We start from the raw sequence: 13662 nt of genomic DNA, 5'->3' as shown, positions 1-13662 counted from the left end.
AACTTTTCTCAGTTGAGGATAGCCATGTTTATGATAACATCAGCTCCACAGTCTTTCAATGTTACTAGCTGGTCAGGAAAATAGAGGCAACTTCCAGAAACTGAGAAAGAGCTCCATGACTTGAAAGCAGCCTTGTAATCTTCATTTCATACCCAGAACCCCGCACACAAGCAAGAAATGGCCAAGAACGGTTGCAAGACTGCACATCATTAGACAGCGAGCTGCAACATCAGACAGCAAGCTGGCTTTCCTGGAGACCAGGTGGCCCTGATTCAGGCTGTGGGATAATTCCTGTCAGAGGAAGGACAGGGACAAAGGAAACTGGCTCCTGTCTGTAAGGAGGAGGAGCAGGGGGTTTCTGGTAACCCACGCTGCACAAGGTAGACTTCCCAAGAAAAGTGAGGCAGCATCCAGGCAGGCTAGGGTTGGAGTGGGCTCACAGGAGCCATTGTAGGAAAAAGAACTGTCCTTGCCCTTTGCCCTCCTGCCTAGTCTCCTTCCCTGTCTTCTCCTGTTCTTACATCATCCCATCAGGCTTACCTCATCCCACTGAGGCTCAGTGTCCCTTCCCTGTTATGGAGAACCCAGAAGAAAGATCAGGAATTCATCAGACTCAACCTATGATCATGTGGTCCCTGGATCTGCTCCCTCAGAGCTTGGGGACAAAGACCTGAGGGTTGTTTTCATTCATTCTCTATAAACAAGGAGTGAGCCCAAAGCTAATCAAAACCAACAGCAAACATGCTCTAGAAAGACATCAGTGTCGTCACTTCTCAGCCACAGGCACTCACACACAAGAGTCCAGGAATAGCTGTAAGGCTAACCCCCTGAAGCTCTCTAGGTCCTGATATCTTCCACCCGCTCATGTAGGTAAGCAACTACATTTAGAATCCCAGGATCCTTTCTCATTTGAAGAGGTTCTTCATGCGTGCTGTGGCTGATAGCATGGATGCGGGCTATAGAGCAGACCCACATAGTTCTCATGCCTCTCTTCCAGGACCATGCTGAAGGAGCAGTACATTGACAAGACACGGGTGGCTGTGTTTGGAAAGGTGAGTCATGCTGTCTTCTGAGCCCCGGAGCAGAACTGTGTCTCACCATTATCATCTTCCTTCTGAGCCACTGAGGTCAACTGTGGCCTTGGAGGAGGGAGAGAAAGGAGAGTAAGAGGTTAATGACTGCGGCTTTGTGGGTCACATGACCTAGAAGGAGAGAAAGCAGGCTGTTTCCTCCTCTCCCATTTCAGAGAGCCCCCCTGAGCTCCTCATTTCATCCCTTGCAGAACCTGGTGAGCTCTGGTGGGCACTCCAGGAGAGGAGGGAACAGGAACCAGGGTGTGGGCACCCTCCCGTGTACAAAAACACTAATCCCCACATTTGCTCAGGTGGAAGGAAGGCTGTGGGTTCCCTGTGGTGAAACCAGAGCAGTTTCCACCTGGCAGCTCATGGCATAGCCTCAGCTGGCCCACAGGGGCTGCAGTGGAGGCCCAGGCATGGGAGTTAGGTCTCCAAGGGCCACTTGTGTGGCAGAGTATGTCACCCTCGCCTCCTCATACAACCTAGCCTGGAGACCCCTTACTCTCAAGAAAGCCAGGAGCTCATGGCTGTGCACCTTTCCTCCTGTGGAAGCCCCACCCCTTCAGAAGAGCCCCCCCACCCAGTCAGTACCAGAGTACATACCACAGACTGGTGCACAGTGTCCACTGGGGGCCTCACGGTATCATGTGGGAGACCCCAGAGACAGGTGGAACAGAGCCTGTTTTTGTTCATGGCTCTCACCTAACACCTTACCAGAAGCAACTTGAGGGAGAAAGGTTTTATTTTGGCTCCTAGCTCCACAATGAGGAAGGCATGGCAGCCATGGTACTGGATAGCATTACGTCTCTGGGGGGAATGGGGGCAGGAAGCAGAGGGACTGTGGCCAGGGGTACAGTTACTGGCTGTGACCTTCTATTTTAACAACTGAGCTAGGAGCCCCAAATCCCTTCTTATTTAAAGAGGGTGTTCATGGCCCCAGTTAATGCCTGCCAGCTAGGCCAAATACGTTCCCTGGTCTCCCAGAGCAATGTGACTAGCTGGGGCCTCGTGTTCCAAACATGAGCCTGTGGAGTTGCTTCCTCTGAACTTCAATCCACCTGAGCACCTGCAGAGGCAAGGCCACAGGGGGAGCCACCAGTGGGCTCTCCTCTTGGCTCAGAGGCAGAACAGAGCCTCGAGATAGCCCTGAAGCTTGTTGTAGATACTCCTGCCTGTGAGCAGCCCAGGGCCAGCTAGATCACTGAGAACCTTAACTGAGAGTCAATATTCACCACACCCTTAACCCTCACATCCCTGACTTCCCAACACCCCTGTGGCAGAAGTGAGGGGGACAGAGCCTGGGGCTTCATTGAGCTTTACTGTCCCCAAACATATGCCAGTGTGTCCATCTGGAAGCTGAGTTAGCTTGGCCCTTCTTCTTTGCCTCAGGCAGTACTGCCCACTGGGACAGTATTACTTTCTCTGGCCGCAGCAGGCCCAGGGTCATTCAGTTGTCAGTGGGCTTTATCAGAGTGTGGCTAGCTGGGCTACACAGTCAAGTATGCCATGTGAGGAGGGACCATGCACCTTCAGGTGCCATTCATACCCCCACTGGTAGAGGCAGGCAAGCAGTGGTCTGGTTGCTTGCTTTTCCTGATCTGCTGAGTCGGGTCTCCTACTTTGCTTAGGTCTTTGTAGACCAGGCTGGCCTCGAACTCACAGAGATCCACCTGCCTCTGGGATTAAAGGTGTGTGCCATGAATGCCCGGTGTAGTTTAAAGGTATCTTAAACAGAGGTTTTGTGAGCCTCCAACTCGGGTTCCCCACTTCCTTCTCTCCCAGGGTGCCCAGCATGGGCTGTCAATTCTTTATTAGTATTATTACACTATATGCCCGTGTGTGTGTGTGTGTGTGTGTGTGTGTGTGTGTGTGTGTGTGTGCGCGCGTGCGCGCCCGTGAGCGCGCACGCGCATGCATTCGTGCACTCAAGTTATAGCATGCCTAAGGAAGTGAGAGGACAGCTTGTGAAAGTGGCTTCTTTCCTTCCGCCATGTTGATCCCAAGGATGGACTCAGGTTTTCAGGCATAGCAGCAGGTGCCTTTACCAACTGAGCATCTCAGCGGCGGCAGGTGCCATCGTTTGGCATTCTGTGACCTTTCCTCTTGTTTCATGGACGTGATTCTGTGTGCAGCCCAGCTCTACATCTCCCTTCTTCCCACAGTGAGGGAGCTCAGGACCAGGGAGCCCTGTGCCGCAGTATCTGCTCCACACACACAGGGGACATCTGTGAGCTGCACCCTGTGAGCTCTGGCCAGAGACCGCAGGCCACCATGCCAAGTGTAACTAGCCTCTCATTTAAAACCGTAAGGCCCACTAGGAAAAAAAATGTTTGAAAGAAATTATAGGCTTTTAGGAACATGTTGAGTCCACTCACAAAAAAGAAAAAAAAATAGTTTCTAGAAAATGATGTGCCATGGTACACACCTATAACCCCACCACATACATAAAGAGGGATGAGAGTTCAAGGCTAGCCTGTGCTAAATAGTACAGTCCTGTCTGCAGAAGGACAGGAAGATGAGGAAGGAAGCATAAAAGGAAACTGAAATACTTTCATCGTCAATGACAGTGACATGATTCATTGGCCCTGCCTAAAAAAGAAACACTACAATACATAATATAACAAACTAGACACACCATCAACCAAGCTTGGCGTGATGTGGTTGTCACCCAGGCTTCATCAGTTGTGGGGTTCTCCACACCCCATGTTGCCATGATCAGCACTCCCAGGTTTGTACATAAGCGTGTGTACCCACATACATATAGCCACATGTTCACATACACTGACACATACATGTTTATACCACATTTACACATTCATACACATGCACTCACACATACACTTATGAGCTCACATGTTCACATAAGTACACAGACACAATATCACTCATATTCATTCAACTGTATTTTCAGCTGTGTGCCCACACATGTAGGCACACATGTCCTTATGTTCCTTCGCTTATATGGCCACGTATATGCAGATGCTCACCTCTCCTTTGTCTGTCTCCCCCTCTCTCTCACTCCCCCTTGACTTTTCTCAGCAGATTCGAATACTTGGAAGGTGCCAGACAGTGATGGGGCACAGCTCCAGCTCGGAGATCCATGCTGGAGTTTCCCATGTCTTAGCAGTCAGGTCACCCTATCTGCAGGCACACATAAGGGTTTTGTGAAGCCCAGGCTGGGTGCCATGCAGACCTGTTCTCCACCCCACTGTCACTGGGCTCCAGTTCAGCTTCTGCAGGACTACACAGGCTGTAGATAAGGAACTGGAAGGGAGGCTGGGCTGCAGTGCTGGACACCAGCTGGACACCAGCCTTCCTCTGTCACCATCCTAGCAGAGGATGTGATTGCATAGAGGATCTCTGTGTCACTAGCATACTTATTCCAGGTCTCTGGGCACTGGGTCCTGAAGAAGGGGAGACTGTGTTATACAACATGGAACCTGGAAAGTGTTAATGTCTCATCTATTAAAGTTCAAGTCTTTGAAAAACTGCATGAACATATACACATTAGGAGCTGGCCTTCATGGGCCGAGGCTCGTTTCCTACTGCGTTGTGGATAGTGACCCCACCCCTTGCCTCTTTCCCTTCCCTCTTATGTCTCCTAGGATTATGGCGGTTACCTGAGCACTTACATCCTTCCAGCCAAGGGAGAAAATCAAGGGCAGACCTTCACATGCGGCTCAGCACTCTCTCCAATAACAGACTTCAAACTCTATGGTAATGGCTTTGATGAGACTCACTGTTGAGCTTGCAGCATAAACCCACCTTTCCATTCAGCACCTCTGTGCCCAACAGCAAGCACCTTCGGTGTATTGTGACACCCCTGGGGCAGAAGGGGAGTCCCTGGTCATTGTTGGAGTGAAGGTGGCTCAGTCCACCAATGGGCAGCAGTCACTCTCCAAAATCCAAGGCTAGCTCACAGTAATGACTTCAGAAAACCCTGTCCCTGCAAGTGGGGAGAAGGCAGATAGCAGTGCCTAAGCCATCTTTCTCCTGCTTCAGGAATGTATGTGGCGGCAAGTACAGAAGGAGGAAGAAGGGAGGAGGGGTGGGTAGTTACACACAGACAATACTGGTGATGTCAAGGATATCACTGTTCCAGGGAGAGAATCCAATGAGGGTCTAAATAACTTGGCTAGGTGGATGGCATCTAGCCATACTTGTCTGTGCAAAGTGAAGTTTCCCATGAGCAGGACTAGAAGTGGGGTGTGTGTTATGAACAGGTTTTTCCTGCCAGCCGATCTGGTCCCACAACCACTCCAGCCCCAAATAACACACAGAGACACTGCATTTAATATAAAGCTGTTAGCCAGGCACTAGTTTCTTATCAGCTAGCTCTGTCTTAAATATTAACCCATTTCTATTAATCTAAGTATTTCCACGGGGTCTCATCTTACCGGAGAGAGGGGCTGGCATTCTGCTCTCTCTGTCCTCCATCTTGAATTCTCCTCCCTACTACTTCCTCTCTCCTCTTAGTCTCTTAGTCCCCCCCCCCATTTAGTAAGAATTAAAGACCACAGAAGGATAAATATAAACTCTAGAAATGACAGAGACAACTCACTGCCTGGTCAGTCACTTGAAGTTCTTCTGTAAAGTTCCATCTTCATCCTTCTGTGGTCTTTGTGGGAGTTGAAGACAGCTATTTATGGTTATAGTTTTCCTTAGGATTAAAGGTAAGTTATCCTACCTTTAGACTCACAAAGATAGGATAGATAGATGATGGAATATTTTCTTTAAATCTTACTAAGTGTTAATGGACTAAATATTGTTAAATGTGATGTTTATTTGATAACTGTTGTGTGATATATTTTGCTATGCTAAGGTTAAAACCCTTCTTTTTATTTTAGACAGAAAAGAGGAGATGATGGGAGATGTCATTCTGTAAATATGTTTCTCGTATTGGTTAATGAATAAAGCACTGTTGGCCAATAGGAAAGCAAGATAGGTGGGACTAGGAGACAAGGAGAAGAGAGGAAGTAGGAGGGAGGAGATGCAAGATGGTGGACTGACTGAGAGAACGCCATCCCCTCTCTCCGGTAAGAGAGTGGAAGTACTAGATTAATAGAAATGGGTTAATATTTAAGACAGAGCTAGCCCATAAGAAACTAGTAACTGGCCAACAGAATTATATCTAATACAGAATCTCTGTGTGTTATTTGGGGCTGGTGCGGTAGTGGGACCAGACCGGAGGGGGAAAACCTACTCATAACAGGGGTGGGCTGTGAGTATGTCTTGTGGGGTCCAAACAGACCTGAGACCACCTAAGGTGGGAGAGAGTCATCTGCCCAAGCAGACATGGTCCCTGATCTATACTGAGTCCCAAGCCCTGAACTGTCCTCTCTTTGTCACCCCTTCCTCTGGCAGTACATGACTTTGGTGATACTCAACACAAAGTCTTAAGTGGCTCTGAGAATACACATTCTGTTTAGTACTCCAGGACACCAGGCTGTGAGCCCCAAGGGATCTCATATTAAGTGATGGCAAGAACCAGGGACCTTCTTAAGTCTGTTGCAGTGCTGTAGGAGCTATGCTCTTCGCTGTGTCCCTCCTGACGTCCATGTACCCTTCCTTAGCACTTGTAGGCCCCATGCAGCAGACCTGAGGTAGGTGGGGCACTGGTCCAGCAGTCTCTGGGGGCCTCATGACCAGGTCCTCACAGCTCTAATGCAAATGTCGTTGACCTGTCCATGAGAATGCCCCTGCTTCAACTCCGTACTAGCCATCTCATGGGAGTATATGTATAGTGTATTGGATCATTCAAGTTCAATGAAACTTTAATTTCTTAGTCTTCATGCTATTCCAAATTTGCCTGCTTCAAATATGCAGAAATGATACCCCTCACTCATGCACACACACACACTTTTTCAGTGCTGGATGTAGGGCCCAGGACTTCGTGCATGCTGGGCAGGCCCTGTCCTGATGAGCTCCCCAGCCCACCTGTATCTTAATGAACAACAGAGTCCCTTCCATTGGCTCCCTACTCACAAAGGATTCCCCCAGAAGCCCTGTGTCATGGAAGTTGGTCCTTATCCCTGATTGTTCTGACAGAGCAATGCTGTGGGAGCATGTGTGTCACCTGGCACACATGTGCAAAACCAAGACCTAAGCTGATTAGAGAAATCCGATAGGGATGGCACATTTAAGCATCACCCCACACACAAATACACTGTTTGATTCCCTTGACATGATGTAGGAGATTTTGGAGACATCTTTTAAATCCCAAAAATTTAAGTCCAGTATGATGGTGCATACATTTAATCCCAGTACTTGGGAGGCAGAGGGAGGTGGATTTCTGTGAATATGAGGCCATCCTGGCTTACACATCCAGTTCCCAGGTCTGCTAAAACTACATGGTGAGACCTTCTCTCAAAAAATAAATAAATAAAAAGCCTAGCATTTACCATGCAAGTAGCAAGGAGACAGCCCCATCCTGCAGCCTCGTCCCTTCTATCGGGGCTCTGCCCTGTTGGAGCTCTTAAGGACCAGGGATAACCCCTCTCCTTTGCCTCTGTCCAGCCTCTGCATTTTCCGAGCGGTACCTTGGCCTCCACGGACTCGACAACAGAGCATATGAGGTACGCTTGGTATAGCTGTTATTTGGCAAGACAGAAAACCAGGTGAAATTGGTCGACCAACTCTCCCCCTTCCTCCCACACCACTCTCCCTTCCAAGGGCCTGGGCCTCTCTACCATCAACACCTTGGGATCATCCCCCAGCCGCACTGCACTGAACTAGATTAATGTGGCCTCTGTAAGCTCATCTGGTCTCATGGTTGGCTTTGATGGGTGTGAGAGACGAGAAAGCCCAGGGCGCTGCTGGTTGTTGGGGGTCCCTACATCAAGGCCAGTTCCCCTTTGGGAGGGTGAACTGTAAGCTGGGTTTCTTACTACATCCAGCCATCCAGTTTCTCAGAGTGTTGTACACAGCATGTCATCAGCCATGCACAGGCAGAAGGCCAGAGCCCTGTGGTCAGGACGTGGACAGAGGGACAAGGCTGATCAGTGTCGCTGAGTGACATGTTGGGCCTCTAAGGCCACCTATTCTTGGAGAGTCTCCTTCACTTTCTCCTTTCCCCTTCTCGAAGGGAATTGCTCTCCAGGGTCCTGGCCTTTCTCTCCACTTGCTTTGATCCCTCCATCAGTGTTCCCACCCCCACCTGCTCCCTGTCCCTGCCCCACAGCTAACTCTGTCCCTTGCTCCACACATGCAGATGACCAAGCTGGCACACCGAGTGTCGGCACTGGAGGACCAGCAATTCCTGATCATCCACGCCACAGCTGATGGTAAGAACAGAGCCCCGCCCCCAGCCCCCTTGTGTTGAAGATCCCCTGGGTGATGATGTGAGTTTTGGCAAATGTTTGTCTTCTTCTACAGAAAAAATCCATTTCCAGCACACAGCTGAGCTCATCACGCAGCTGATCAAGGGAAAGGCCAATTACAGCTTACAGGTATGGAATGCTACCTGCTAGATGTTACACTTAAAGCAAGATGGCCCTTGTCATGGGGACAGGACTGAGTGAGGTCCACACCAGATCATGCCAGTCCCCTTCAACTGACAGCAGCTCAGATCTGTATCCAAGCCACCACCGTTCCACCCCACCCTGCCCCACATTCCTCCTCTAAGCACTGTGGGCCCTGGCTGTGTGCTGTAGGTGTGGGGAGGGCTGGTGTCCCAGCGTAGATGGCTATTGGGCCTTTCTCTTTCTGACTCTCTCTGGGCAAACGCCCCTGAGAGTGTACCAAGCGCCTCTACCCTCTGTGGCTGTGGTCAGGCACTGCCCATCCCAGAACCCAAAGCCATGATGGTCTTCACCAGTATTCACTCCTACCTCTTCCCAGCAATGCACAGGAATGATGCTGGGAGCTCCTCTCACTTCCTTCTTGCTCTCTGGCTCCTTTGATAAAACAGGTATAACCTCATTGTCTTAAGAGCCAGGGGCAAGTGAGCGCCGTGTCTCCCTCAGAGAGGGGCTATCTGGTTTTGCGCACTTTCTGCCTCTGCGTTCAGCATCCAGTGACTTGTGGCAGCTGTGTATGTGGGCTGAGTAAGGAAACGACTTTGTCCTGAGAGTTGTTGAATGGGGTGAAGGGCTTGGTTACATTACATCCCAGAGTGTGATGCACTCTGGATTTGTTAAGTATACTGTATACACATCATGGCACCTGTGCCTAGGAAAGGACTCAGCTGGGGCCATGCAAGCCAACACAGCAGATGCTTTCACAGACACTCCAGAGTTTGCAGTCACGACAAGCTCCAGGGGAGAGCACAGGACAGGAACAATGCATGCTACCTTACTGCCGTCTTACACATTCCAGGGTAACGGCATCATTACAAAAACAAAGATGAATGCTACCCACAAAGGCATGGAAAGGATACAGGATTCAGAATGAGGTTGGGCTTAAATAGAGTGAGATTTCAAATCACACTTGGCTTCTGGTGCTGTGTATACAGGACTGGCACAGTGCCCCTAAAGGACTGATTGTGTAATTGCATCAGCCATACACCAAAGAGCCCCCAGGCCTGACTTGCCTGCATATCAGCCCTCCTCCCTTGTCACAAGCCTGTCCTGCTGCTTACTGGTATTGTAATATTCGGTTCTCAAAAAAAAAAAAAAAAAAAAAAAAAAAAAAAGCCAGACTCTATTCAGTTTTCCTTCGCACATCACCTGGACCCACACCGAGCTGAGTGAGTGTACACCAAGCCAGCAGTGAGGGGTCAGATAGGAGACAGCCTGGGGCTCATTCCAATCCGGAGACTCACTCAGCCAAAAAGTGTCCGTCTCTCTCTCCTCTCCCTCCCTCTCTTCCCCCTCCCTCTCCCTCCTTCCCTCCCCCTCCCCCTGTCCTCCCTCCCTCCCCCTCCCCCTGTCTTCCCTCCCCCTCCCTCTCTCCTTCCTTCCCTCCCTCTCTCCCTCCTTCCCTCCCTCTCCCCCTGTTCTCCCTCCTTCCCTCCCCCTCCCCCTGTCCTCCCTCCCCCTCCCTCTCTCCCTCCTTCCCTCCTTCTCCCCCTGTTCTCCCTCCTTCCCTCCCCCTCCCCCTGTCCTCCCTCCCTCCCCCTCCCCCTGTCCTCCCTCCCCTCCCTCTCTCCCTCCTTCCCTCCCTCTCCCCCTGTTCTCCCTCCTTCCCTCCCCCTCCCCCTGTCCTCCCTCCCCCTCCCTCTCTCCCTCCTTCCCTCCCTCTCCCCCTGTTCTCCCTCCCTCCCCCTCCCTCTCTTCTCTGTCTCTGTCTCTCTCTTTCCCTCCCTCCCTCTCTCCTCTGGTCCTCAACCTGTGACCCTGTAGTTTTTGAGTGTGTACCCAGGTTGCAAAATAGGACAAGTAGCTCTGACAGAAAGTCTGCTAAATGGAGTGTTTTCCATCTTAGCCAATCCTTTCTGATCCACTGCCCTTGGTGGAGAAAGAGAGGTGCCAAGGGCGGAGGTTGGGGAGACTGGTAAGTTTCCATGGCCTGCCGGGGCTGCCAGAGTCCTAGTGCAGAAGCAGAGCTCCCCAGAGGAAAGGTCCTGATGCTGGGGAATTCATCCTGCAGCCAGAACCAGCGTGCAGAGCTTGGCTTTTCCCATACTGCCTTTCCTGCATGCCTCCAGAAGTCCCTTTGGCAGGTGAACTGTTGAGGAGTAAATAACCCCATTCTTCTCCCTTCTCAGATTTACCCGGATGAAAGCCACTACTTCCACAGCATGGCACTCAAGCAACATCTGTACCGGTCCATCATCAACTTCTTTGTGGAATGTTTCAGGATCCAGGACAAGCTACCGGCAGCCACAGCAAAAGAGGACGAGGAGGAGGACTAAGCACTCTTGAGACCTAAGCACAGACATGGCTCTTTTTACAACAATATGCAACTGAGGAATCCTCCCTGCCACCACCCTCTCTCCCAGGCAGTGGAAGTGGAGGTGTCGCATTCCATAGCATGTGTCTTGATACTGAAGGCCATTTGGTGGGGGCAACAAGCTCCAGGTGGAAACAGGTCACCACATAGCCTGGAACAACCCCTCCTGGGCAGCATCGCCTCCTCCTGGCCCCCAATGACTGGCACATCCCACGTCCCTCCCCCAAGGGGACAAAGTAAAGGACAGGTGACAGTGAGGGCCAAGAAAGCCGGCCCTTAAGTTAAGCTTCGCTGTAACATTGAGACCTACCGTCTGCATTCATACACTGCATTCACGTTCTCGCCTGTGAGTCCTGTCTGACAGAGCTGCGCCGTGGGAACAGGACAGCATGGTTGTCTCCGCAGTGTCCATACATGCCTGGCCCCTCTCTGTGGTTTGAAGAGCCCCCACTGTCCCTATCTGCACCCAGAAAAGAGGTCTTTTATGTACAAAGTAAGACTATAGCTCTGCCCGTGGTTAACCTTGTAGAATTACTTTGTATTTTTCTATGGTTTTAACTGGACACCCCACTGTCTCTGTGCCCGGACTATCCCACTCTGAGTATCCTTTCTGTCTTTCGTTGCTTTGGTATGCTTTCCATGTTGCACCTGTTTGGATAAAGAGATCATTCTGGAACATCTGCTGTCTCTGTTAGACTTGGTGGAGGTATCTCAGACACCAAGGACACAGAGCACACAGCAGCCCTCACGAAAGTTCATCAGTAAAACCTTCCCCGAGTGGCACTAGGACTTGTCTGTGCATCCAGCAGCCATGACACGTGTCCTTGAAACTACTCCTCTTCCCCTTTGATCAGTTGTCCCGTTTTTTCAGGTGACATTTGGTTAAAAATCACAAGACAGAACACCCTTAAGTATGCTGAGTAAGCCCGGCCATGTCATCACCAGCCCCAGGGCTGGCTCTGCCCTCTGTGCTGACAGTGATGTCAGCGCAGCCCTGTAAGATAACACTACTGACCAGATGCGTGGCCACTGTCACCCGTGTATATTTCATTTCATTGTATATAAAGCAAGAAATGTGTGTCTGGCGTTGTGCAGCCCCCTCCCCTACACGGCGCTGACCTTGTGTTGAGCTTGCATGCAGACACCTCCTGGGCTGAGCTGGCCTCTTCAGAAGTGCTAGTTTGAAATTTCCTTTCAGGATTATTGACAACCTGTGTATCAGTACGGATCAGCCCAGTTTCCACTCCTGCTGGGGTGCCCTGAAACCCTGTCCTCAGAGATGTGTCCATGTTGTTTTGTGTTTGTTTCTTTTTAATGTTTGGGGGCTTTGGTTCTGTCCACACGAGCTTGGAGCATTGGTTCTTGTTAGGTCTGTTGGGAAAGTTGCATCCTGGGATTTTGCATTGGTGAGAAGGGACCTCATGCTGACAGACAGACCATGTTTTCAACAGGTTTGGCTGACAGCAAAGCCCAGGAGATCTGAAACTGGGAGCCAGCTCTGGCTGCAAGATTAGGTCGGAGGGCATTTGTCATCCATGGAATAAAACATTATTTTACCACTCAGGTTGTTTTTTTTTTTTTTTTTTTTTTCCTTTCTTTTTTACTTTCCTCAACTGGCACCCATTAGAAAGTGGGCAAGGCTTCAAGACATGGTTTTGTTTTCTTTCTTTGGAGTGGAGGGAGGCTTGCCTCACAATGTAGCCCTGGCAGTCCTGAAACTTACTATGGACCTCACCAAGCTGTCCTTGAACTCAGAGAGCCACTTGCCTCTGCTCCCAAATGCTGGGATTAAATGTGTGCACCACCATGCCAAGCCCATTTTGTTCTGTTAATACAAAGTGGAGTTTACTTTTAATTTTTAGCATGCATCATACATAATAATGGCTCTTATGACATTTTCATACACACACACACACACATAAATATATATAATGCATTTTGTTCACGTTCACCCCCACTGCCCTTTCTTGTCCTCTCTCGCTGCTGCTGAATCCTTCCTCTTCCAAACAGCCTCCTTCTACTTTGATGAATTTGATCGGAGTGCTTACATGACCATGGGTGAAGGGTTATGGGCAACTTACAGTGACTACACCACTGAAGAAAATGTTTCCTTCTCGTCCAGCCACACGAAATACCAGTAGCTCCTCAGGGAAGGGTGGGACTTCATATTCCCCTCCCACATCCATGATAGACTGTTAATGGGCCCAATCTTGTGCAGGTAACCACAGCTGCTATGCGTTCCTAAGTGTAATGGGCATATCCTATGGAAGGGACAGCATTTCACAGCACTGCTCCCCCATCATCTGGCTCGTCCAGTCCTTTCCATCTAAGGGATGTTCCTGTACCTTGGAGTAGATGACACAAAAGTCCCATTTAAGGATGAACATGACAATCTCTTACTCTCAGTACTTTGGCCCATTACAGTGCCCACTACAAATGATGCCCCCTACAAAAGAAACCCCTCTGACCGAAGCTGGGAGCAGCACTGTATAATCATAAATACTTAGAAGAAAATTTGAGGCACTCAGTGTATCCATTAGGCAAACACCAGCAGTAGCTTCCCACCAGGGCCTCTGACCTTCCCAGGCAGCTCTTGACCAGGTTTATAGTACACAAATTTCCCCTCCAGGGAAGCCAGTTCATATTCAGTCAGAAAGTGGTTGGTCATCCCCATTAACAATCATGCCACTGATACGCTAGTGGGAACATCTTTTTCCTCTAGCCATCAACATTCTGGCACTATAAAAAGCTAGCC

At 50.0% G+C, this 13662-nt stretch overlaps 1 protein-coding gene across 1 annotated transcript in view; it reads left to right on the top strand.

Moving 5' to 3' along the window:
• Positions 1–11167, top strand: part of Dpp6 (dipeptidyl peptidase like 6) — a 640714-nt gene extending 629547 nt beyond the window's left edge. Inside the window, exons 21-26 of the mRNA XM_051203163.1 lie at positions 998–1052; positions 4682–4793; positions 7593–7651; positions 8287–8359; positions 8451–8524; positions 10723–11167. Of these exons, the coding sequence (XP_051059120.1) occupies positions 998–1052; positions 4682–4793; positions 7593–7651; positions 8287–8359; positions 8451–8524; positions 10723–10869 (520 nt within the window). The 3' untranslated portion in view covers positions 10870–11167. The remainder of the gene's footprint in view (positions 1–997; positions 1053–4681; positions 4794–7592; positions 7652–8286; positions 8360–8450; positions 8525–10722) is intronic.
• The last annotated feature ends 2495 nt before the right edge of the window (positions 11168–13662 follow it).

The sequence above is a fragment of the Phodopus roborovskii genome, unplaced genomic scaffold (genome assembly GCF_943737965.1).
Source record: "Phodopus roborovskii unplaced genomic scaffold, PHOROB, whole genome shotgun sequence".
Classification (NCBI taxonomy): domain Eukaryota; kingdom Metazoa; phylum Chordata; class Mammalia; order Rodentia; family Cricetidae; genus Phodopus; species Phodopus roborovskii.
This window is presented reverse-complemented; position numbering and strand designations above follow the sequence as displayed.